Source organism: Somniosus microcephalus, chromosome 3 (genome assembly GCF_052327205.1).
Source record: "Somniosus microcephalus isolate GS21.2 chromosome 3, FLI_Smic_1.0, whole genome shotgun sequence".
Lineage (NCBI taxonomy): Eukaryota > Metazoa > Chordata > Chondrichthyes > Squaliformes > Somniosidae > Somniosus > Somniosus microcephalus.
The window spans coordinates 244,801,245-244,828,846 of record NC_140989.1 but is presented as its reverse complement, the minus strand read 5'-3'; the positions used below and the strand labels follow the sequence as shown (position 1 = coordinate 244,828,846).

Genomic DNA, 27,602 nt, shown 5'->3' with positions numbered 1-27,602 from the left:
TTCAGGGCCCTGGTTTATAAACAGTCCCCGCTACACCACAGAGACTTTAGAAACAATAAACCACAGAGTTAAAGTTTATAAAGAGAGAAATACTCACCAACCAATCACTTACCTGCTTTCTGGTGACGTCACACTTCGATTACTTTTTACTTCTCTCCCTCTGAGATTGGAGATTAGTAAGCCTACCTGAGCCTCTGGGGCCTTTTATCGTCGCTCCGCCGCTCTGAGATTTCTCCCGCCGCTGACGCACTGAGGTCTACCTGAGCCCCTGGGGCCTTTTATAGTCGCCCCGCCGCCGCCGCACGGCCTACCTGAGCCTCTGGGGCCTTTTAAAGTCGCTCCGCCGCTCCGAGATTTCTGACGCGCAGAGGCCTACCTGAGCCTCTGGGGCCTTTTATCGCCGCTCCGAGATTTCTCCCACCGCCGCCGCTGACGCTCTGGGGCCTTTTATAGTCGCGCCGCCGCTGACGCACTGAGACCTACCTGAGCCTCTTGGGGCCTTTTATATTCGCTCCGCCACTGACGCACTGAGGCCTACCTGAGCCTCTGGGGCCTTTTACAGTCGCTCTGCCGCTCCGAGATTTCTGACGCGCAGAGGCCTACCTGAGCCTCTTGGGGCCTTTCATAGTCGCTCCACCGCTCCGAGATTTCTCCCGCTGACGCACTGAGGCCTACCTGAGCCTCTGGGGCCTTTTATAGTCGCTCCGCTGACGCACTGAGGCCTACCTGAGCCTCTGGGGCCTTTTACAGTCGCTCCGCCGCTCCGAGATTTCTGACGCGCAGAGGCCTACCTGAGCCTCTTGGGGCCTTTCATAGTCGCTCCACCGCTCCGAGATTTCTCCCGCTGACGCACTGAGGCCTACCTGAGCCTCTGGGGCCTTTTATAGTCGCTCCGCTGACGCACTGAGGCCTACCTGAGCCTCTTGGGGCCTTTTATAGTCGCTCCGCCGCTCCGAGATTTCTCCCGCTGACGCTCTGGGGCCTTTTATAGTCGCGCCGCCGCTGACTCACTGAGGCCTACCTGAGCCTCTGGGGGCCTTTTACAGTCGCTCCGCCGCTCCGAGATTTCTCCCGCCGCCGCCACTGACGCACTGGCCTACCTGAGCCTCTGGGGCATTTTATAGTCACTCCGCCGCTCTGAGATTTCTCCCGCCGCTGACGCACTCTTATGAATTATTATCCCTAAATGACATTACACAGAAGCAATGACCAATTGCTTGTGGTGGAAATCTGTATTGTTGCACAGTGGATTCTCAGAGTAGTAAGTGCTTCAAGACAAGCGACTGAGGAATTATTAATTATGACTACCAGTCTTCAAATTTTATTTTATTGCCTGTTCCCAGTTTGATTTTAGAACTTATTTAGTGACTATTGTTTGAACACTGTTGAAGTCTGTTCATTGGCACTGTTTAAAAGCCACAGCATCATTTTTCCCCCCACACTAATGCTTGAGGTGCAACCATTATTCAAATAGTACAACTTTCAAACATTTTTTTAGAAGACTTTTATTTTAAAAGAAACTTTGATGTAGAGCATTTGGGAATTTGTTTTGCTTTGCTCACAGACCTCAATTCTCAGGTTTTTGTTCAGTATCCCTAGTATACTATGTTTCTTTGTTTTTATGATGTCTTAATATTTTCATAAAATCTTTTATTCACTTAGTATTCTGCTCTGGAGCAGCAAAATAATTTCCTGGTATCATCATAATCATGTGTTCTTTTTATCCTCTAGCCACTTTGTTTTTGATGTTTTCATTTTATTAAGACCATAATAATGTAGATGGTAGAGAATGAATGATAAGAAAACAATGTTAATTTCTGGGTTTAAAAGTCCACAAACCACTTGCTTTGGTCTCCTGGTTTAAGAGGTTATCTGAGCTCCCTTAATTAAATAAATCCCTTCATATTCACTTCCTTTCCATAATTTTGCTCTGAGTTATTTAAGTAAAATTAAATATCCTGCTATGAGGTGGTGTTCAAAAATGGACTATTGCACTATACAATAGGATCTTCTGATTTCCTGTTCACTCCATGTGCGGTAACTTTCACATTCCAGCCATGAACTGTATTGTGTAATTTGCAATTGTTTTCTCCTTCCAGATTTGATGGCCGAGTGGTAGCAAAGCTCCCATTTGTCCCCTTGTCGTACATCCAGGGACTGTCCCATCGAAACCTTCTTGGAGAAGATTACACTGACTGTTCTTTCATTTTCTTGTACATTTTATGTACAATGTCTATTCGGCAGGTAAGCATAGCTCATACGGAGCAGGGAGTACAGAGGAGAGGGAGTGGAAAGACATGTGGACATTAAACATAACATTTACACAGAGCACCAAACTGCCAACAGAGACGTGGCATGAAAATAAAACCAAACTTACTATTAATATCTAAACTTACAACTTTATATAGGGCAAAGACCAATCTTTCTTAAGCTGACTCTTAAGCTTGAGAGCCCCTGCTAACAATTATTAACTTCTGCTGATAAATCTAAATGGAACGAAAAGTAATGGCATATGATACAATAGTACATTGTGTTATGGATTAAGTCCGACTTCAATACAAATTAAAGTTTGTCCTGCTCGTGCTCAGTACACTCCTGTGCAAACTGTTTCATGAGTGGTATCTGATGTGGCCTGTATAGCATAGTGCTTTTGCATAATAAATGGTTGGCATACTGCAAATTAATTAGTAACATTTGCCCGTGATTTAGAATGCCTGATTTAAACTAACTGCAAATGGCTTAGAAGTTAAACTTCACTTCATGATGTATCTTTCTGATTCACCTCTATTTTCACACTGCAGTAGTTTCACTCGAGAGTAGCTGGTGCTGGACTTTGTACTGTACTATATTTCCTGTATTTTCAATTTGAAACTGAATATAATTAGCAACAGCCTAGAGTACAATAACATTTATTTTTTTAAGTTTACTTTCTATTCGTTTTCTATTTAGTAATATTGAGTGGAATTGGTTTGTGTGTGCTTGGTTGTGAGTATGACTTGGTTTGCTGAGTATTTTTACTTTGTACAGGAGTGCTCTTTACTCACCACATTGGAAGGGAAGGAAGAATTGTAAATCCTGCCTTAAGAGTTCCTTCGTATTTCCTGTGTTTAGGAAACTATTTTGGGTGGGTTTACTTGTGACTGGTGTTCCTTAATGCAGAAATCTTTACCTCACATTTTTTCTTGGATGACTGTTTTCCACGTTTTGATATTTATTAACTCCAGGGATATGGGGAGAAGGCAGGGACAGGGTACTGAATTTGGATGATCAGCCATGATCTCATTGAATGGCGGAGCAGGCTCGAGGGGCCGAATGGCCTACTCCTGCTCATATCTTCTATGTTTCTAAATCAGCCTTTGTTAGTGTTTATATTAAGTAAAAGATGTTCATTGTTTTGCAGCCATATTGAATTTAGCAATTTTTTAAAACTAAAATGCATAAATGTTCACCTAATACCCTTTTAATTTGCAGACTTTTTGGGGAACTTTTGTTACAACCCTTAAGTACAGCATGTAAATTTTTAAAAACATTTCTACATGCAGCAGAATGTTATAAAGCCAACAGTACTGAAATCTTACTCAAATATTTTAATCTTTCTTCTGTGTGTTTATATCAAGTTTATGTTGTCTGTTACTGACTAAAAGGTGACCTGTTACTGATGTCATTGTTCAGATTTGTATGATCTTATTACTGGACTTGCTTTCAAGCAATATCCTTGGTTTGTTATTTTTATTTCTGCTTCTCATAGAATATTCAGAAACTACTGGGTCTGGCTCCTTCCCGTGCAGCTACCAAACAGGCTGGAGGATTCCTGGGACCTCCACCTCAAGCAAGCAAATTCTCATGATTAAACTGCAGTGTAGTATTGAACACCAAACATCTGTCTGCTAAATGTGGCGGTATAATTTGTACTTTTCACAGCTAAAGAGGCAGTTTGAGCTTCTTTTGTATCTAGCAATAAGTGAAATGCCTCTTGGATGACAAGATATAGAAGGCTGGTGTGTAAAATTGTTGAAATATTTACATGATATAAAACTACCATTTTTGGGAAACAAAATCAGAAGCCAGGTAAACCATTTGCTGCGTGAGTGTGGTTTGTTTGAATTGTTGAACAGATAATGTCATTAGGCTTAAGATGGTGAAATATTAAAACAAGCCCCAGCCTACAAGAGTTATTTCTTGCGGTTATATTGGATTTGGTTAAATGTACAACTACAGCAAAACCATATTTGCTCTGAAGCAATATTTTTTGAAATGTTGGCCCATGAAATAGAAGATTAATTTGTGTAATGCAGCTTATATCGGAAAGAATAAAAGCTTTAATCTTGCAAGTCTCAGCTCTGAGATTTTTTTTGAGTGCTTTAACAAAAAAAAAATGAATTTGACTCCACTTTACAATTCACAGTTGAACCAAATTGTTGTTCTGTAATACTTCAATCTTTTAAAAATGTGTCTCCTGTAGTCCCTGCTATAGATATATGCTTTGAGTAAGGACCTGAAAATAGTAAGGGAGAAGGAATCTGAGCACCTGCCCACCTCTCAATGCTGGGTAGTATCTAGAAACAGGTATTTTTCCAAGGAATTATTTGTGTTTACCAAGGTGCTGGACGTCTGTTCTAGGGAATAGAATACTTTCCCACTTTCTACAACTTGTGTCTGCATGAAGTAAAGTTCCTATTACTCTTCCTCAACAATGACATAACTCAGACCTCCAGAAGAGGTCAAGCAGAGCACGTACTCTTCAGTGTCATACTGGATGGACTGCTGTATTGTCAGAAGTGCCATCATTTGGATGAGATGTTAAACTAAGACCCTGTCTGCATGCTTGTGGGAGTAACCGATCTCATGGCACTATTCGAAGAAAAAAAGGGAGCTCTAATTTCCTGGCCAATATTCCTCCCTCGACCAACACTATCATTAGTTCTTTGGCTGTTTGTGGGACCTTAGATAGATAGACTTGCATTTATATAGCACCTTTCCACAATGTCCCAAAGTGCTTTACAGCCAATGAAGTACTTTTTGAAGTGTAATCACTGTTGTAGGAAATGCGGAAGCCAATTTGCGCACAGCAAGCTCCCACAAACAGCAATGTGATAATGACCAGATAACCTGTTTTTGTTATGTTGATTGAGGGATAAATATTGGCCAGGACACCGGGGATAACGCCGCTGCTCTTCTTCGAAATACCGCCATGGATCTTTTACGTCCACCTGAGAGAGCAGATGGGACCTCGGTTTAACGTCTCATCCGAAAGACATAAGAACATAAGAAATAGGAGCAGGAGTAGGCCAATCGGCCCCTCGAGCCTGCTCCACCATTCAATAAGATCATGGCTGATCTGATCCTAACCTCAAATCTTCTATCACACTCCATCCACCCGAACCCATGTGATCTCCCGGGAGAGGCGAAAAACCAGATAAAAAACCCAATGGCCAGTTTGGGAGAAAAAAATCTGGGAAATTCCTCTCCGACCCATCTAGGCGATCGAAACTCGTCCAGGAGATCACTCTGTCCCTATATTTTCTACAGTACTTACCTTCTGTAAAGGCGATCTCCACCCCAGCCAGGAACAGGAATAAAACCATCTCCTGAAATCTAACACAGAATTTAGAACACAACAAGTAGGAGCAGAACCAGGCTACACGGCCCCTGGGCCCACTCCACTACCCACAGGGCCATGACCATTCCGAACCTAGACTCATGTCCAATTTCCTGCCCGCTCCCCGTAACCCTTAATTCCCTTTACTTCTAGGAAACTATCTATTTCTGTTTTAAATTTATTTAATGATGTAGCTTCCACAGCTTTCTGGGGCAGCAAATTCCACAAACCTACCACCCTCTGAGTGAAGAAGTTTCTCCTCATCTCAGTTTTGAAAGAGCAGCCCCTTATTCTAAGATTATGCCCCCCTAGTTCTAGTTTCACCCATCATTGGGAACATCCTCACCGCATCCACCCGATCAAGCCCCTTCACAATCTTATATGTTTCAATAAGATCGCCACTCATTCTTCTGAACTCCAGTGAGTAGAGTCCCAATCGACTCAACCTCTCCTCATATGACCACCCCCTCATCCCCGGGATTAACCGAGTGAACCTTCTTTGTACTGACTCGAGAGCAAGTATGTCTTTCCTTAAGTATGGACACCAAAACTGTATGCAGTATTCCAGGTGCGGTCTCACCAATACCTTGTACAACTGCAGCAATACCTCCCTGTTTTTATATTCTACCCCCCTAGCAATAAAAGCCAACATTCCATTGGCCTTCTTGATCACTTGCTGCACCTGCATACTAACTTTTTGAGTTTCGTGCACCAGGACCCCCAGATCCCTTTGTACTACAGTACTTTCCAGTTTCTTGCCATTAAGATAATAACTTGCTCTATGATTTTTTTCCTGCCAAAGTGCATAACCTCACACTTTCCAGTATTGTATTCCATCTGCCAAATCTCTGCCCACTTACTTAGCCTGTCTATGTCCCTCTGCAGGTTTTTTATGTCCTCCTCACTCACTACTTTCCCTCCCATCTTTGTATCATCTGCAAACTTCGATATGTTACACTCGGTCCCCTCCTCCAAATCGTTAATATAGATTGTAAAGAGTTGGGGACCCAGCACTGACCCCTGCGGAACACCACTAGTTACTGATTGCCGGTCTGAGAACGAACCATTTATCCCAACTCGCTGCTTTCTGTTAGAGAGCCAATCCTCCACCCACGCCAGAATATTACCCCCAATCCCATGATTTTTTATCTTGAGCAATAATATTTTGTGTGGCACCTTGTCAAATGCCTTTTGGAAGTCTAAATACACTACGTCCACTGGTTCCCCTTTATCCACCCTGTATGTTACTTCCTCAAAGAACTCAAGCAAATTTGTCAAACATGACTTCCCCTTCATGAAACCATGCTGAGTTTGTCCTATTAAATTATGTTTATCCAAATGTCCCGTTACTGTCTCCTTAATAATGGACTCTTAACATTTTACCAACCACAGATGTTAGGCTAACTGGTCTATAGTTTCCAGCCTTCTGCCTACTACCCTTTTTAAATATGGGTGTTACATTCGCAGTTTTCCAATCTGCCGGGACCTTTGCTGAGTCCAGGGAGTTTTGGAAAATTATTACCGATGCATCCACAATCCCTAACGCCACTTCCCTCAAGACCCTAGGATGTAAGCCATCAGGTCCAGGGGATTTATCCGCCTTGAGTCCCATTATTTTTACCAAGTACCACTTCCTTAGTGATTTTAATCGTATTTAGCTCCTCCCCCCCCCCCCCCCCCAAAGAGCCCCCTGTTTGTCCAGTGTTGGGATATTCTTAGTATCCTCTACCGTAAAGACTGATACAAAATATTTGTTCAGCGTTTTTGCCATCTCCATGTTTCCCACCATTAATTTCCCGGTCTCATCCTCTAAGGGACCAACATTTACTTTAGCCACCCTTTTTCTTTTTATATTACTATAGAAACTTTTGCTATCTGTTTTTATATTTTTGCTAATTTACTTTCATAATCTATCTTCCCTTTCTTAATCAATCTTTTAGTTATTTTTTGCTGTCTTTTAAAGAGTTCCCAATCTTCTATCCTCCCACTAGATTTGGCTACCTTATATGCCCTTGTTTTTAGTCTGATACTATCCTTAATTACTTTACTTAGCCACGGATGGCTATCTTTTCTTTTACACCCTTTTTTCCTCAGTGGAATATATATTTTTTGGAAGTTGTAAAATAACTCCTTAAATGTACACCACTGATCATGTACCGTCTTACCCTTTAATCTATTTTCCCAGTCCACTCTAATCAATTCCGCTCTCATACCTTTATAGACTCCTTTATTCAAGCTCAGCACGCTTGTTTGAGATCCAATCTTCTCATCCTCTAATTGAATATGGAATTCAACCATGTTATGGTCACTCATTCCAAGGGGATCCTTTACTAGGACATTTTTAATTAATCCTGTCTCATTACACAGGACCAAATCTAAGGTTGCTTGCCCCCTGGTCGGTTCAGTTACATACTGCTCAAGAAACCCATCCCTAATACACTCAATGAACTCATCCTCAAGGCTGCTCTGCCCAATTTGATTTGTCCGGTTAATATGAAAGTTAAAATCCCCCATAATTATAGCTGTTCCCTTATTACAAGCCTCAACTATTTCCTGATTAATACTCCGTCCAACAGAGTTGCAACTGTTCGGAGGCCTATAGACTACGCCCACTAGTGTTTTTTTCCCCTTATTATTCCTTATCTCCACCCAAACTGTTTCACTATCCTGCTCCTTTGACCCATATCATTTCTCTGTATTATAGTGATTCCTTCCTTTATTAACGTAGCCACCCCACCTCCCCTCCCTTCCTGCCTGTCCTTCCTGATTGTTAAATAACCTGGTATGTTTAATTCCCAGTCATGGTCACCCTGCAGCCATGTTTCTATAATGGCCACAAGATCATACCCATATGTAGTTATTTGTGCCGTTAACTCATTCATTTCGTTACGAATGCTACGTGCATTCAGATAAAGAACTTTCAAATATGTTTTGTGACCCTTAGTTCCTGTTTTTTCCCCTTTTACTCCATACCTTCTGTCCCTTCCTGACACGTTCTGTTTTTTAATTCCCCCACTGCTACCTAAGTCTATGACCTTCTCCGTTGTCATTTCTATTATTTGCTCTCTAGAAACCTCCCCCCCACTAATTAGTTTAAAGCCTTCTCTACAGCCCTAGTTATATGATTCGCCAGGACTCTAGTCCCAGCACTGGCCAAGTGGAGTCCGTCCCAATGGAACAGCTCCCTCCTGTCCCAGTACTGGTGCCAGTGTCCCAAGAAGCAAAACCCATTTCTCCCACATCAGTCTTTCAGCCACGCATTTAACTCTTTAATTTTATTTATCCTAGCCAAATTCGCTCGTGGCTCAGGTAATAACCCAGAGATTATTACCCTTGAGGTTCTGTTTTTTAATTTGACCCCTAGCTGCTCATACTCCTTTAACAGAACCTTCTTCCTTGTCTTATCTACGTCGTTTGTACCAACATGGACCACGACAACTGGATCCTCCCCCTCCCACTCCGTTTCTTTCCAGCCCAGAAGAGATGTCCTTAACCCTGGCACCGGGCAGGCAACACAGCCTTCGGGACTCCCGCTCTTGACTGCAGAGAACCCTATCTATCCCCCACCACTACAACGTTTCTTTTTACTCCCTCCACTTGAATGGCCCCCTGTACCATGGTGCTGTGGCCAGGTTGCTCATCCTCCCTGCAGTCCCCACTCCCGCCCTCACAGGGAGTAAGAACCTCGATCCTGCTTGACAAGAGCAAGGGCTGCGGCTCCTTCAACACTACCTCCTGGATCCCTGTACCTGCCTCACTCGTAGTCACACCGTCCTGTCCCTGACCATGGACTACATCTGCATTAATTAATTTCATAGGTGTGACCACCTCCTGAAACATAGAGTCCAGGAACTTCTCCCCCTCCCTGATGTGTCGCAGTGTCTCCAGCACCTCCGACAGTGCAGCACTCCCTCAGTAGTGCACTGGAGTGTCAGCCTAGATTTTTGTGCTCAAGTCTCTGTGTGCAAACAGGCTACACAACACTTGAAAAATAATCTATTGGTTGTAAAGCACTTTGGAATATCCTTTACACCTTTGAAGTATGTTGGGATATGTTTCTATGGTAAAGGTGTTATATAAATCCAAGCTGATCAGGTGCTGTATAAATGCAAGTTTTTTCTTTTAACATTGAATTTTGCACTTTATACACAAACAGTCCTTATTGTCCTTGAGTTAGACTTTTAGTTTAGCAGTATTCTTTGCTAGAATGAGATTCCACATGGAAAGGTGGGGGGCAGGTGGGAGGGAGGGAGCTAGAGAAAGGAATTTTCCCCATTGGATTGGCTAGATTTGATTCAAATCCCCAGAATTGAAAACAGTGTGCAATCCATTGTGCTACTGGTCTCTTTCCCCACCCAAAAACCTTCCCTTTTCTCTATACTTAAGTGAGAAACACAAATAATGCCAAACTTCAACATATTCTGAAATATACATGTGAGAATGTTTCAGACTTTGCTTTTGTCTGGTGTAGCCCTACAAGCAAAAGTAGAAGCTTGTTTTGCTTTATGGATGCAGAGTGGACTTGTTCTACCAAGAAATTATTATATTTACAGCTCCAATGACAGGAGAAAATAGATTAAAGGGTAAGACAATACATGATCAGTGGTGTACATTTAAGGAGTTATTTTACAACTTCCAAAAAATATATATTCCACTGAAAAGAAAAGGGTGTAAAAGAAAAGACAGCCATCTGTGGCTAAGTAAAGAAATTAAGGATAGTATTCGACTAAAAACAAGGGCATATAAGGTAGCCAAATCTAGTGGGAGGATAGAGGATTGGGAAAACTTTAAAAGACAGCAAAAAATAACAAAAAGATTGATTAAGAAAGGGAAGATAGATTATGAAAGTAAATTAGCAAAAAATATAAAAACAGATAGTAAGAGTTTTTATAGTTATATAAAAAGAAAAAGGGTGGCTAAAGTAAATGTTGGTCCCTTGGAGGATGAGACCGGGAAATTAATGGTGGGAAATATGGAGATGGCAAAAACACTGAATGAATATTTTGTATCAGTCTTTACAGTAGAGGACACTAAGAATATCCCAACACTGGACAAACAGGGGGCTATGGGGGGGGAGGAGCTAAACACGATCAAAATCACTAAGGAAGTGGTACTCGGTAAAATAATGGGACTCAAGGCGGATAAATCACCTGGACCTGATGGCTTACATCCTAGGGTCTTGAGGGAAGTGGCGGTAGGGATTGTGGATGCATTGGTAATAATTTTCCAAAACTCCCTGGACTCAGCAACGGTCCCGGCAGACTGGAAAACTGCTAATGTAACACCCTTATTTAAAAAAGGGCAGTAGACAGAAGGCTGGAAACTATAGACCGGTTAGCCTAACATCTGTGGTAGGTAAAATGTTGGAGTCCATTATTAAGGAGACTGTAACAGGACATTTGGATAATCATAATTTAATAGGACAAAAAGGGGAAGTCATGTTTGACAAATTTGCTGGAGTTCTTTGAGGAAGTAACATATAGGGTGGATAAAGGGGAACCAGTGGACGTAGTGTATTTAGACTTCCAAAAGGCATTTGACAAGGTGCCACACAAAAGATTATTGCTTAAGATAAAAAAATCACAGGATTGGGGGTAATATTCTGGCATGGATAGAGGATTGGCTATCTAACAGAAGGCAGAGAGTTGGGATAAATGGTTCATTCTCAGATTGGCAATCAGTAACTAGTGGTGTTCCGCAGGGGTCAGTGCTGGGTCCCCAACTCTTTACAATCTATATTAACGATTTGGAGGAGGGGACCGAGTGTAACATATCAAAGTTTGCAGATGATACTAAGATGGGAGGGAAAGTAGTGAGTGAGGAGGACATAAAAAAAACCTGCAAGGGGACATAGACAGGCTAAGTAAATGGGCAGAGATTTGGCAGATGGAATACAATACTGGAAAGTGTGAGGTTATGCACTTTGGCAGGAAAAATCGTAGAGCAAGTTATTATCTTAATGGCAAGAAACTGGAAAATACTGAAGTACAAAGGGATCTGGGGGTCCTGGTGCACAAAACTCAAAAGGTTAGTATGCAGGTGCAGCAAGTGATTAAGAAGGCCAATGGAATGTTGGCTTTCATTGCTAGGGGGATAGAATATAAAAATAGGGAGGTATTGCTTCAGTTGTACAAGGTATTGGTGAGACCGCACCTGGAATACTGCATACAGTTTTGGTGTCCATACTTAAGAAAAGACATACTTGCTCTCGAGTCAGTACAAAGAAGGTTCACTCAGTTAATCCCGGGGATGAGGGGATGGACATGTGAGGAGAGGTTGAGTCGATTGGGACTCTACTCATTGGAGTTCAGAAGAATGAGAGGCGATCTTATTGAAACATATAAGATTGTGAAGGGGTTGGATCGGGTGGATGCGGGGAGGATGTTCCCGATGATGGGTGAAACTAGAACTAGGGGGCATAGTCTTAGAATAAGGGGCTGCTCTTTCAAAACTGAGATGAGGAGGAACTACTTCACTCAGAGGGTGGTAGGTCCATGGAATATGCTGCCCCAAAAAGCTGTAGAAGCTACATCATTACATAAATTTAAAACAGAAATAGACAGTTTCCTAGAAGTAAAGGGAATTAAGGGTTACGGGGAGCGGGCAGGAATTTGGACATGAGTCTAGGTTCGGATCGGTCATGGCCCTGTGGGTAGCGGAGCGGGCCCAGGGGCCGTGTAGCCTGATCCTGCTCCTATTTCATGTGTCTAATTCTGTTAGATTCAGGAGATAGTTCTGTGATAGTAGATTGGCGGTTAGGATCAGATCAGCCATGATCTTATTGAATGGCGGAGCAGGCTCGAGGGGCCGATTGGCCTACTCCTGCTCCTAATGTTCTTATGTGTGCTAGTACTCATTAATCTGCAAACATAAAGGTACAGCTTGTTACGCAGCTACTAGAGAAGCAGTAGGGATTTATGCCATCAGGATCCTTTTTTTTAAAAAACACCCTTTTGGTTCCTATACCTCTCGTCACTCTCAATTGTTTAGATGATCTCATTGAATTTACAGGCTTGAAGGAGCTACTAAGGCTGATTGGTAGAGAGCCACTTAATTATTAGAAGTCTGTTGAAGCCGGGGATGATTCAGCAGCAACTATCAGGTTCAATAATGCTTCCTAGTCTGTTGACGTGATTAGCATTTAATGTTCAGACAAAACTACTCAAATTAAGTAATTGCAATGAACATGACATAAAGATATCAGTTCTTTGGCACTCTTGAAAGGGGTGTTCAGGGTCCCTTTTTAAAACAATTTCAGACTTTGCTGACAGAAATCAAGTACAGTACAGTATCTAACTACAAGGCGCTCCTGCCACTAAAGTACTAAAAGCTGTGAGGTGTTTGTGTTTTTAAGTGTAAACCTAGTTGTATTTTTATGTATCTGCAATGATGCAACTAGTTTGCCAGGAGAACTTTGGTAACATTTTCCAAGTGCTTCTATAGCTGCAGGACCTAGAATAATTGACTCATGCAGCAGGGAGAGGAGAAAAGTGGATTAGCCTAGTAATGTGTCTTTCACAGTCCCTGACATTAGCAGATTTTATTTAAAATGTAAATTTAAATGCTTGAATTACTTGGGTAGTACCGTTGAAGTAGAAATATCTCCCACGGCCATAATTTTGTGTTGTGTTTTTCTCTCTCAGCAAATAGTTTTTGTTTTAAAATAGTAAAAAATATATTTGGTGGGCAGCAATCCAATCCTCATGCAGTAACCTTGGAATCCTGAGAAGCTAGATTGCTTAAGAGTGGATAACTTCCAGGCTTACTGGCTTTTTCCTCCTGAAATTGTATAAGCTATTGGGCCAGAAATTAGGATCGGGTGCTTGCCGCGTGTGCAAGCCCCCGATGTGCACTCACCCGGCGCGCCGACATCTGAAGCCTGGGCCTGCTTGGAATTCCTGTCACTGGCCCGGTTCAGATGTCGGCGCAATGTGCTTGCCTGATCCAGCGGCGTAGTTAGTGCGATGTGCCGGCTGGGATCAGGTGAGCACTCTGCAGCCAATCAGGGGAGGGGAAACTTCATTCATGAGTTTGACAAATTTCAATTGTGATATATTTTGATAGGTCCGCCTTTTTGAAAATGGGTTTGCAGATGTGCAATTCACCCTACACACTCAAATGCAAATGTAACCCCACTATTTAAGAAAGGAGGGAGGGAGAAAATACCAGCTAGCCTGACATCAGTAGTAGGGAAAACGCTAGAATCTATTATTAAGGACATGGTAACAGGGCTCTTAGAAAATAATAATAGGATTAGGCAGAGTCAACACTGATTTATGAAAGGGAAATCATGTTTGACAAATCTGTTAAGAGTTTTTTGAGGATGTAACTGGTAAAATAGATAAGGGAGAACCAGTGGATGTGGTGTATTTGGACTTTCAGAAGGCTTTCGATAAGGTCCCACATAAGAGATTAGCGTGCAAAATTAAGGCACATGGGATTGGGGGCAAGGTATTGACTTGGATAGAGAACTGGTTGGCGGACAGAAAGCAAAGAGTTGGAATAAACGGGTCGTTTTCCGAGTGGCAGGCAGTGACTAGTGGGGTACCGCAAGGATCGGTCCTAGAACCCCAGCTGTTCACAATATATATTAATGATCTGGACGAGGGAATTGGATGTAATATCTCCAAATTTGCAGACGACACAAAGCTGGGTGGGAGGGTAAGCTGTGAGGAGGATGTCGTGAAACTCCAGTACGATTTGGACAGGTTGGGTGATTGGGCAGAAACATGGCAAATGCACTATAATGTGGATAAATGTGAGGTTATCCACTTTGGTGGCAAAAACAGGAAGGCAGATTATTATTTGAATGGCAATAGATTGAGAGAAGGGGAAGTGCAAAGAGACCTGGGTGTTATTGTACATCAGTCGCTGAAGGTAAGCATGCAGGTGCAGCAGGCGGTTAAGATGGCAAATGGTATGTTGGCCTTCGTAGCAAGAGGGTTCGAGTACAGGAACAAGGATGTCTTGCTACAGTTGTACAGGGCCTTGGTGAGACCGCACCTTGAGTATTGTGTGCAGTTTTGGTCACCTTACCTGAGGAAGGACATTCTTGTCATGGAGGGAGTGCAGCGAAGATTCACCAGGCTGATACCTGGGATGGCAGGAATGACGTATGAGGAGAGATTGTGTCGATTGGGCTTATACTCACTGGAGTTTAGAAGATTGAGAGGGGATCTCATCGAAACCTATAAAATTCTGGCAGGTCTGGACAGACTAGATGCAGGAAGGATGTTTCTGATGGCCGGGGAGTCCAGAACCAGGGGTCATAGTCTAAGGATAAGGGGTAAGCCATTTAGGACTGAAATGAGGAGGAATTTCTTCACCCAGAGAGTGGTGAACCTGTGGAATTCTCTGTCAGAGGGCGGTGGAGGCCAGTTCATTAAATATATTCAAGAAAGAGTTGGATATATTTCTTGAGGCTAAAGGGATCAAGGGATATGGGGAAAAGGCAGGGACAGGGTACTGAAATTGGATGATCAGCTATGATCTCATTGAATGGTGGAGCAGGCTCGAAGGGCCAAATGGCCTACTCCTGCTCCTATCTTCTATGAAAAACGTGTCATTTTTGGGTTTGCAGGCTATAACTGGTGGGGTACCGTAAGGATCAGTGAATGGCTTCAGCTATTCACAATCAATATCACTGATTTGGATGAGGGGACCAAATGAAATACAGGAAACTCTCAATTTACCGGCACCCAAACAACCGGAAATCTGAGTTGACCGGCAAAATTCAGGAGTAGGTTCAGTTAAGTTTTTCTTCATATTAGTGGCCATTTCTTGATTCTTGGCTGTGTAATCGGGGGGTTTCTGCACTTGTTGCTAAGCAACAGGGACGCTTGGTCTGTGGCCGGGGTTCTTGCAGCTGTTGCTAAGCAATAGGGAAGCTTGGATTTGTTGCTGTGTATGGAGCTTTCATACCTTTTAACTAGACCTCTCTGTAATCTGGACTTTTTGATAAACCGGCACCACGCCGGTCCCGTCGGTGCCGGATAAAAAAGAGTTTCCTGTATATCCAAGTTTGCTGATGATGCAAAGCTAGGTGGGAATGTAAGTTGTGAGGAGGATGCAAAGAGGCTTCAAGGGGATGTAGACAGGCTAGGTGAGTGGGCAAGAACATGGCAAATTGAATATAATGTGGGGAAATGTAAAGTTATCCACTTTGGTAGGAAAAACAGAAAGGCAGAGTATTTTTTAAATGGTGAGAGATTGGGAAATGTTGGTGTTCAGAGGGACCTGGGTGTCCTTGTACACGAATCACTGAAAGTTAACATGCAGGTACAGCAAGCAATTAGGAAAGCAAATAGTATGTTGGCCTTTATTACAAGAGGATTTGAGTATAGGGCCCTGGTGAGACCACACCTGGAGTATTGTGTACAGTTTTGGTCTCCTTACCTAAGGAAGGATATACTTGCCATAGAAGAAGTGCAACGAAGGTTCACCAGACTGATTCCTGGGATGGGGGGATTGTCCTCTGAGGAGAGATCGCGTAGACTAGGCCTATATTCTCTAGAGTTTAGAAGAATGAGAGGTGATCTCATTGAAACATACAAAATTCTTACAGGGCTTGACAGGGTAGATGCAGGGAGGGTTTCCCCTGGCTGGGGAGTCTAGAACCAGGGGTCACAGTCTCAGAATAAGGGGTCGGCCATTTAGGACTGAGATGAGAAATTTCTTCACAGAGGGTGGTGAATCTTTGGAATTCCCTACCCCAGAGGCTGTGGAGGCTCAGTCATTGAGTATATTCAAGACAGAGATCGATAAATTTTTGGATATTAAGGAAATCAAGGGATATGGGAATAGTGCGGGAAGGTGGAGTTGAGGTAGAAGATCAGCCATGATCATATTGAATGGCGGAAAAGGCTCGAGGGGTCGAAGGGCCTACTCCTGCTCCTATTTTTTATGTTCTCTGAATTGTACATGGCAAGTTTCCTAACTGATTGCCAAAGCTCAAAGATGACCTGGCCAATCGAACACTACTTCCCCTGGTTTAGCATAAGAATAAATATATCAATGAAATGTGTTTTTCTTGCAATTAAAAAATGTCTGACAAAAAAAGTGAAAAAACTTCTGAGAGCTGCCTCTAAACCTGAGCTTACACAAATGGTTACACCATCTGGTATTGACAGGATTTGAACTCAAGCCACTTTAATGGGAGACTTAATCTGACACTTTTCATTCTTCACTGAATATATTTATCAGATATACAGTACCTATGTTTCTCAAAACATTTTCATCAACTTTACTGGATAAATACTAAACTTTATTTAGAAGGATGACATATCCTGACTTAAATGAGTTAAACTACAACTGTATGCTAAGGTTTAGCTACCTAACTTCCAACTCTTGTGTTTTTCTTTGCAACATTTGTAGATGCCGGTTAGTTTCTCTGTGTCTGAACATGGGGTTGACAAACACTTATCATTTCATGCTCTCATATCATATCCCTATATCAATTACCACTCGGTCATCACGTACCATTCCTCGCTACAGCCGGAGAATGGGAAAGATGTTACGTGGAGGTTGGGTTCTGTCAAATTCTCTTGGACATGACTTCTACCTGATAACACAAGATTATTGTCCGCTAAACTAAGGTGGTAAAGCACTTTCAGTATCTTTAACCAAGGAACTATTCAGTGAAGTAGTAAGAAAGTAAGGGTAAATTTTCTGCTTGGGTGCTCATGAAGGGTGCAAGGAAAAAATGAATTCTGTAGCGCCACTCTCTACAGCTGATAATGGTATACTTGTGAAAAAGATTTTTCATTTCCACACCATGATATTGTCCACTGAAGGATTTTGGCTCTACGAGTTGCTTATGGTAAGTCAGAAGATGCGCTGCTTTATAAGGACAGGAGCATTGTACCATGTATTTTTCTGTTGTTGAGCTGGTATGTCCCTTTCAAGGTCACATAATCTAGTTGATGTATAGTTTGGGGATTTTTTTCCACACAAAGGATTTTGAAGGGGGGCGTGGAGGTGAAGTTATTTTTAAATGTTGTGTGAATAAAGTGTGCTTTAAAACCAGAGTTTTTTTTAAAGGCACTGCTACGATAGGTGGTTTAAACACTAATGAACTAATATTTGAAGTTATTTCCCCCATAGACTAAATAATCAATTTGTAGCCTGCCTTGGCAATCGATAAACACCTCACACCTATTGTGTTGGGTAGTCTGGGCTCTGAACAGGAGAAATAAAAGACAGACACAAGTAGGCAGGCAAATCCAGCAAAAGCTGCAAAGTCTGGTTTAAAACCAGCTGTATGGATAAGTTTTTTCCAGGCTCAGAAGGAGAATGCAGGAGGTTAGTTAGGAGTTTTTTTTCCAATCAAGTAACTGATGTAGGGAAGGGTGATGTATTTATTGGGCTAGAAATTGCAGTCGGCAGCGTACCTCCGGAGTAGGCCGCCGACCTACGAAAAGAATCCGCACCTACCTGATGGCGGCCCTCCTGCAAAAATTTGCACTCTGACGCTGCGGAAGCATACCTGGGATCACGTGGGCCTGGTCCTCCAATCAGAAAACTGATTGTCTTTCATTCATTTAAATTACTACATTACTTCATTACTACAGCCTTTTAAATACATTACAGATTTAGCTTTTATCATGGGTATCCAATTCATTACTCATAATTTCCACTTCTAAACAAATACTGTGCAGAAAGTTATGAAATGTAAGCATTATTTTTTTAAAAACCTGCAGCTTTAACATACACTAGGATTGCTTCTCATTAAAGCTTTTATGTCATTTAATTTTTTTTAACGCATTTTTTTTCATTTTGGATATCCCCATACGCTGTGGAAATGCCATCTGAGAGTACGCCGTCATACCCACCGCAAAATCTGTGCCATTTTTATATTTTATATTATTACGTAAAGACAAGTTGTACTGGTTGATCTAAATGATTCTGAACAGTTACTATGCATGTTCACTTTCTGTGAAATAGAACATCTTAACGATTCACATCTGGCTTTGCCTTTCGAAGTATTTTCTCAGTCTGACTTGGAAAAGATTGCAGCATATGCACATGCACAAAAGACACATATCCAGTTCAGATTACAAGGGGATACTGTTGTTATACTCCTGGTTTATGCTAATTGGATATTGGGCAGTACCAGCACAACCTGAGTCATAAGATGCTTCGCAGTGATTAACACTGCTGTACTCAAGAATATCTAAGGAAACCTGAATTTCTAACAGACGCCGTGCAAGATCACATGAAAACCATTAATATATATTTTGCTATGGGCATAGTGAAACAGTTACTTTTCTAAGACATTCCTGATTGCCATTTCTAGCATGTCCAGAAGAAATAAACAAAGATGCTTCTTCAAGAGTGACTTTTCAGAGATTTGTCATGTATTCCAGCCTTTAGATTAATTATTAACATGATGCTAACATCTTTGCTGGTGAGTGGGGGAAAAAGTTGGTACTTATGGCCTGGAAATTATTTTGCATACCCCCTGGAAAGCTAGTGGTGTGTCGGTATACCCATGCAAATAAACCCTAGAATGCATTTAAGGGAAGGTGAGATAAACACGAGGGAGAAAGGAGTAGAAGGTTATACTGATAGCTAGATGAAGAGTGGTGGGAGGAGACTTGTGTGGAGTGTAAACCAGTTGGGAGTGGCATAGACCAGTTGGGCTGAATGGTCTGCTTCTGAGCTGTAAATTCTATGTATGTAATCAGTTCAGCTACATTTTAGCATAAACAGAAAAAACTAGGAAATTTAAAGTATGAAAATGTAGACTGTCCAGAAATGCTGCAGCCTAATTCCAGCAACAGCCAACTCCTTACCACTGAACCTTCAGACAACACTGCATCGATTCAGTTATAGACATTTATTCTGCAATGTTTACATCTCAATAGGTTAACTATCTTGGTCCAGGCTAAATTGTAAAACCTACACTAGCCTCATGAGTGCTTGAAAGGGATGGAGACCATCATGATTTACCACTTGGCCAAACATTAGTGATGCCATGAGATCACAAAAAATGGAAGAGGAAGTTGCGGAGATCAGGGATTCAACTTAAACATAGTTGAAGAACATGGAAATGAATATTTTGGAAATGTATTTCGATTGAGAAACTATGATAAAGGACCATATACTTAACGGTGTCACAGCAGTGATAAAAGACAAGTTCTGCCGGCTTCCACCTCCCCTAACAAAAGAGAAAAGCTGTGCTTGGTTTTCACACTGATGTATATTCTTAACATAGCATTTACAGCAGGGTACATTGTTGGCCTAACTGAGCATGTTTGTTCAGTCATTTACTTGGCTTTGGAAGCAAGGAAGATTTTAAAAGAAGTGCCTAGAATGTCATGGTAGATCAATATGTGACACTACCAAAGCTATTCTGTCCAGCCTCCGATCCTCTAACGTCCATAAATAACAGCTCATCCAAAACGCTTCTGCCCATTTTATATTCTTCATCAAGTCCTGCTCATCCATCACCCCGACCAGTCCCCAATACCTCCAATTTAAAATTCTCATAGAAGTTTACGGCACAGAAGGAGGCCATTCAGCCCATTGTGTTTGTGCCGTCCTTGCTACCTTCAGGGATCTGTGGACATGCACTCCAAGGTCCCGCTGTTCCTCTACACTTCTCAGTATCCTACCATTTATTGTGTAATCCCTTGCCTTATTAGCCCTCCCCAAATGCATTACCTCACACTTCTCTGGTTGAATTCCATTTGCTACTTTTCTGCCCACCTGACCAGCTTTCTTCCTCACTATCAACCACACTGCCAATTTTTGTATCATCTGCAAACTTTTTAATCATGCCCCCTATGTTGTGTCTGTATAATAAGACACAGACTGCAGGAGAACGGTACAACAGGTGTTTACTCAACGTGGCTCACACGGGAACTGTTCTGTACAGATTACTACTCAGTGCTATATACAGGTGTGGTCACTGCCGGTACTGCAGTATACATGAGCTGTAAAAGATAGTTCCCCCCTTAAAGGTATATACATTACAATTCCTCCCCTTTTCGATTAACAGTACCATAACACTCATTTAATAATTAAATATCAAACTAATTACAATTAACACTTTTAACATGCAACATTAGCTGAAAATAGTCTATTTATATATTCAATCTTTGGGGAGGCTTCCTGATCCTTTCTGGATGGCGCCTTTCCCGAGTGTCTTGCTCTTGGTGCGGAGGCGATTCTGGCCCCCTGTCGTCGGTTGGTTCATCAGCTTCCGATGCTACTGTGTCTGGGGTAGATGCGACCTGTACGTCGGGTTCATCACCAGGTACGTAAGGGCGAGGCATGGGGTGGACTTGTTCCTGTGAATCTAGGATCTGGTCAGCATAGCGTCTCACGATGCTCTCCCCAACGTCCACTGTGTACATTAGTGGGCCCTGCCGTGTGCATATCGTTCCTGGCTGCCATTTTTCTGTTCGGTAGTCGCGGGCCAAGACTGGTTGCCCTACATTGAAGCTCCTTGTTGGCTTCTCATGGATGTGCTGGAATTGCTTACTCTCAACATCTCTTCGTACGTTTGGTCTGAGCAAATCCAGGCGAGATCTTAACCTTCGGTCAAAGAACATCATGCCTGGGGCCTGGTTGGTGACTGCATGTGTCGCATTCTGGTAGGCGAACAGGAAATTGTCCACCTTGTGCTGCAGCGGAATGTTGTCATTGTACATCGCCTTTATTGCCTTGTTAAAGGTTTGTACGAACCTCTCAGCCAATCCATTTGTGGCTGGATGATACGGGGCGGATGTGTAATGCCTTACCCAATTCTTTTTCAAGAACCTCCGGAACTCTTCGGACACAAACTGTGGTCCGTTGTCAGAGCAAATCTGTTCTGGCAAGCCATTCCTGGCAAAAATGGTCCGTAGGACTGCAATAGTTTTCTCCGTGGTGGTGGAGGACATTTTGATGACCTCAGGCCATTTCGAGTGCGCATCCACGGCTATTAAAAACATTGAGTCCATGAATGGACCAGCAAAATCAATATGCACCCGTTGCCATGGAGATGAGGGCCACTCCCATGGGTGTAGAGGGGCCTGTGGTGGTGCATTTTGGACTTTCTGGCATCCTGAGCAACTCTTGGTCAGGTCCTCGATTTGTTTATCGATTCCCGGCCACCACACATAAGCCCTGGCTAGGCTTTTCATTTTTACCCCTCCCAGATGACTCTCATGAAGCTCATTGAGCACTCTATCCCTTAACTTGGGTGGAATTACCACTCAGGATCCATACATCAAGGTCCCCCGGCACACTGACAGCTGTTCTCTCCTTGTCGAGAATGCTGGCAACAGTGAGTCGCCATGTGCTGGCCATCCCTTCACCGTCAAATCATATACCCGAGACAGTGTCGGGTCATTTCGGGTTTCCTTTAAGATACAAGCATTAGTTACCGGTAGGTATTCAACTATAGTCGAATGGAATATTTCGACAGGATCCACTGCTGGTGCTTCCTCCGCAGTAGGCAGTGGCAGGCGTGATAGCCCATCAGCATTTCCATGCTGTTTCGTGCCCTTATATTCAATCTCATAGTGGTGCGCCCCTAGAAAAAGTGACCATCTTTGTAGTCGTTGCACAGTCATCACCGGAACGCCCTTCTTCGGATTAAAAATGGAGACAAGAGGCTGGTGATCAGTCAGCAAGGTGAATTTCTGCCCATGCAGATAGTGATTGAACTTTTTCACTCCCCACACTAGGCTGAGGGCCTCCCTGTCAATCTGGGCGTAGTTACGCTCGGCTGAGGTTAGTGATCGTGACGCAAAGGCTATTGGCCTCTCTGAGCTGTCCGAGAATTTGTGCGACAGCACCGCTCCAATGCCATAGGGTGACGCATCACACGCCAACCAAATTGGTAATGCTGGGTTGTAATGGGCCAATACCTCTTTCGATGTGATTAGTGTTTTGCTCTTCTGGAAAGCTCGTCTACATTCGTCACTCCACTTCCATGGCACCCAAGTTTGCAGTAGGGTGTTCAGTGGGTGTAGTATTGTAGACAAATTTGGCAAGAACTTATGGTAGTAGTTTACCAGCCCGAGGAACCACCTCAGTTGTGACACATTTTCCGGTGCTGGAGCCTTGACTACTGCCTCAATCTTCTCTGGGGACTTATGTAACCCCTCTTTATCGATAACGTGGCCACAATACGAGATCTGTTTTCTAAAAAACTCGCATTTGGGGCAGTTAGCTCGGAGCCCATATTCCTGCAATCTAGTGAGCACCTGCTCCAGGTTGGCAAGGTGATCACTGTCATTTTCGCCCGTGACCAGGATGTCATCCAAATAACACTGGGTCCCTGGGATCCCTTGCAGGACTTGTTCCATTGCCCTCTTCCAAATAGCCGGAGCTGATGCTACCCCGAATACCAGTTGGTTGTATTGGTAGAGACCTTTATGGGTGTTGATTGTGAGGTATTTTTTTGATGCTTCTTCTACCTCCATTTGCAGATACGCCTGGGCCAGATCAATCTTAGTGAAGCATTTCCCTCCAGATAGCGAGGCGAAAATATCTTCAATCCGCGGAAGTGGATATTGTACGGTGTGAAGGACCGGGTTCACTGTTACCTTAAAGTCCCCACAGATGCGAACCTTCCAGGCGTGCTGCTCAACGACTTTTTCATCACAGGGATGATGGGTGTAGCCCACTCGCTCCAGTCTACCTTGGACAGTACACCTGAACGTTCCAGACTCTCCAGCTCTGCTTCGACGGCTGGGCGGATTGCATAAGGTACCGGTCTGGCCTTAAAAAATTTTGGGCTTGCGTTTTCTTCAATTTTAATCGTCGCTGTCATGCCTTTTAGTGTTCCGAGTCCTTGCTGGAACACTTCTTTCGCGTCAGTTAGGATCTTTGACAGTCGCCCAGGTGTGATGTCGTCATCCTTTTTGTCAGCCACAGTCAGTGCTTGTATGGAATGCCAATCCAGTTGTATTTTCCGGATCCATTCACGCCCCAGTAATGGTGGTCCTCCATCTTGCAATACATACAGGTCTAGTTTTGGTGTTTCCTTACCGTTATATATAACGGTCACGCTTATTTTTCCTTTGGGGTAGACTTTTTGCCCCGTGTACGTCTTCAAAATAATTTTTGTGTCTCTCAAGGGTATGTGTGAGAATAGCCGCTCGTAGTCCCGTCGGTTTATGACTGTTAGGGCTGATCCTGTGTCCAATTCCATCTTTACCTGGACTCCTGCTATCTTGAGAGTGACCCAAATGGTTCGGTGATCCTCCGTTGTGATCACATTATGTAGTTTCAGACAACTCAGTTCCCTGCTTTCGGAGTTGTTATCACTCTTTTGTTCGTCTGAACTATTCTCCGTCATCTTATGTACCTTCTTGGACTTTTCTTTGGTAGGTTTCTTATTGCTGGTTTTCTTTTCCGACCTGCAGACTCGTGCTATGTGTCCTACTTTTCCACACTGTCTGCACACTTTGTCTTTGAACCAGCAATCATTCTGGTCGTGTGTTGTTCTGCCGCAGCGATAGCACTTCTCTGTTCCATATGACATTTCGTTTGTGCCATATTCTTGCGGTCTCTGTTGTATCTCTGCAGTGCCCCGTGCTGCTGCTTCATATGATACCACAATGTTGAAAGCCTTTTCCAGCGTAAGGTCCTTTTCAGATAAAAGCCGTTTCTGGGTTCCTTCACTTTGAAGCCCACACACAAACTTGTCCCTTAAGGTATCTGCCAGTCCCGCTCCAAACTGGCAGTGTTTCGATAGTTTGCGCAGTTCTGTTAAATAATCAGCATTGCTTTCATCTTTATGCTGGTTCCGTTTGTGAAACTTGAATCTTTCTGCTATCAGCAGCGGTGTGGGGTTTAAATGTTCCTGTAATATCGTTACTATGTCTTCAAAACTCTTTTCCATTGGCTTCGTTGGGGTTACTAGATTTTGTAACAAACCATACGTCTTTGCACCCATTAAATTTAACAATACCGACGCTTTCTTGTCATCTGACACCTCATTTGCCTTGCAGTATACCTCTATTCGTTCGACATATGTAGTCCAATCTTCGACTTCATTGTCAAATGCAGTGATACTGCCACTCTTCGGCATTTTGGGTGTGGTTTAAAATGGCGTCTCCCAGTGGCTTAAAATGGCGTCTCCTGCGCTTTCCTTCCACCCCCGCTGCTGCCAACGCCGCTCCCGGCGGTTCTCGTGGCAATGGCGGTGCCCTGTAGGTTTCGCGCGCTTCTCCTGCGCTGCTGCTAACGCCGCTCTCGGCGGTCCTCGCGGCAATGGCAGCACCTTGTGGGTTTCTGCGCGTCTCTCTCTCCCTCTCTTCGACGCTGCTCGGCCCCTGAACACCGGCTGCGCCCTGTGCGCTCTGCCCTCTCTCTCCCCCGTCGACGCTGCTCGGCCCTTTGCTGTGTGATGTGCCTTCAATAACCACAAAACTAGAAGTTATAGACTTAAACAAGTTGGCTTTTAATCACTAAGATCAGAGCTAACATCTCAACACGCCGACTGGTTCACAGGAATGAGTCATACAGATCCTGGGATCTTTATGTAAGAGAAGTCAGGGGCGGAGCCAAGAGCCAAGACCTGGAACCTTCCAGGTTAGTCAGGAAAGAGGAAGTGAAACTATACACAGTGTGGGGGAGGGTAATATACATGAGTGCAAAATGAATACAGGAAATACAGGATCAAGACAAACAGATTTCATTACATTGTGCCGCTCGGCTGGGCTCTAGCCCGCCGCTGTCCGGGAAGGGTCTGCGCACTACCTGTTGCCAGCCCGTTTCGCTGGACCACCTCGACTGGAAAGCCAAGGCTGGCTCTCGACAGCCTCCCCCGCAATTCTCGAGTCTCTGCTGGATGACTGGGCGGTTGCCCGTGGTCGACGCCTGAGTCTCTGGCCTTGACCTCCAATCCACTGACCTCCAGGAACGAATCCCCGGGAGGTGATGCAGAGTTGCAGGTAGGTTCAAACTTGCCTTGTCGCCAATGTTGTGTCTGTGTATAATAAGACACAGACTGCAGGAGAACGGTACAACAGGTATTTACTCAATGTGGCTCACACGGGAACTGATCTGTACAGATTACTACTCAGTGCTATATACAGGTGTGGTCACTGCCGGTACTGCAGTATACATGAGCTGTAAAAGATAGTTCCCCCCTTAAAGGTATATACATTACACCCTACATTGAAGTCTTAATCATTGATATATACCACAAAAAGCAAGGGACCTAGTACAGTACTGAGCCCTGCGGAACCGCACTGGAAACAGCCTTCCTGTCACAAAAACACCCGTCAACCATTACTCTTTGCTTCTTACCACTGAGCCAATTTTGGATCCAACTTGCCACTTTCCCTTGGATCCCATGGGCTTTTACTTTTCTAACTGTTAGATTCGTGATTCTGAGAGTATGATGTTTTTCAATAACCACACGGATGCTGTAACTTAACAATCAACAGGTGTTTACTGGAGTAGGGTAGTCTCAAGACTGGGGTACAAAGGCATGCTCAAGGCTTATATACAGGTGTGGTCACTGCCGGTACTACAGTATACAGGAACTGTAAAAGTAGTTCTCTCTTAAAAGGTACATACACTACAATTCCTCCCCTTTTAGATTAGTAGTACCCATAATATTCAAATAACAATTAACACTTTAACATGTACATTAAACAACAATAGTCCATTTATAGATTCAGTCTTTGGGGCAGCTTCCTGATCCTTTTGGGATAGCGCCTTTCCTGAGGTTCTTGTTCTTGGTGCGGAGGCGATTCTGGCCCCTTTTCATCGGTGAGTTCATCGGGTTCCACTGCTACTGGTTCGGAGGTAGATGCTACCGCTATGTCGGGTTCATCCCCAGGTACGCAAGACATGGGGTTGACTCGTTCCTGTGACGCTAAGATCTGATCAACGTGGCGTCTCACAATGTTCTCCCCGACATCCACTGTGTTCATTAATGGCCCCTGCCGTGTGCATATCGTTCCGGGTTGCCATTTCTCTGTTCGGTAGTCACGGGCCAAGACTGGTTGTCCTACATTGAAGCTCCTTGTCGGCTTCTCGTTGATGTGCTGGAATTGTTTATCCTCAACATTTCTTCGCACATTTGGTCTAAGCAAGTCCAGACGAGATCGCAACCTTCGGTTAAAGAACATCATGGCCGGGGTCTGGTTGGTAACTGCATGTGTCGCGTTTCGGTAGGCTAATAAGAAATTGTCCACCTTATGCTGCAGTGGAATTTCATCGTCGCACATGGCCTTTATCGCCATTTGTGGCTGGATGATACGGGGCGGATGTGTAATGCCTTATCCCATTCCTTCTCATAAATTTTCGAAACTCTTCGGACACAAACTGTGGTCCATTATCAGGGCAAATCTGCTCTGGCAAGCTGTTTCTGGCAAATATGGTCCATAGGACTGCAATCGTTTTCTCTGTAGTGGTTGAGGACATCTTTATCACCTCAGGCCACTTCGAATGAGCATCCACTGCTACTAAGAACATTGAGTCCATGAATGGACCAGCAAAGTCAATATGCACCCGTTGCCATGGAGAGGAGGGCCACTCCCATGGGTGTAGAGGGGCATGTGGTGGTGCATTTTGGACCATCTGGCATCCTGAGCAGCTCTTGGTTAGGTCTTCGGTTTGTTGATCGATTCCCAGCCACCACACACATAAGCCCTAGCAAGGCTTTTCATTTTCACTCCCCCCAGATGACTTTCATGTAGCTCATTTAGCACTCTCTCCCTTAACTTGGGTGGAATCACCACTCTAGATCCACACATCACTGTCCCCTGGCATACTGACATCTGTTCTCTTCTGGATGAGAATGCTGGCAACAGTGAGTCGCCATGTGTTGGCCATCCCCTCACTGTCAAATCATATACCCAAGACAGCGTCGGATCATTGCGGGTCTCCTTCTCAATATCCGCGTTCGTTACTGGCAATCGTTCAATTATTGACGAATAAAATATCTCGATAGGGTCCACTGCTGGTGCTTCCTCCACAGTAGGCCCATCAGCGTTTTCATGCTGTTTCGTGCCTTTATATTCGATTTCATATTGATTCGCCCCTAGAA

The 27,602-nt window shown here is 43.6% G+C and overlaps 1 protein-coding gene across 1 annotated transcript in view; it reads left to right on the top strand.

The window, feature by feature from the left end:
• LOC147121790 (calcium load-activated calcium channel) overlaps nt 1-4,331 on the top strand; it is a 47,651-nt gene extending 43,320 nt beyond the window's left edge. Inside the window, exons 6-7 of the mRNA XM_085982299.1 lie at nt 2,100-2,244; nt 3,749-4,331. Of these exons, the coding sequence (XP_085838425.1) occupies nt 2,100-2,244; nt 3,749-3,847 (244 nt within the window). The 3' untranslated portion in view covers nt 3,848-4,331. The remainder of the gene's footprint in view (nt 1-2,099; nt 2,245-3,748) is intronic.
• Nucleotides 4,332-27,602: the final 23,271 nt, after the last annotated feature.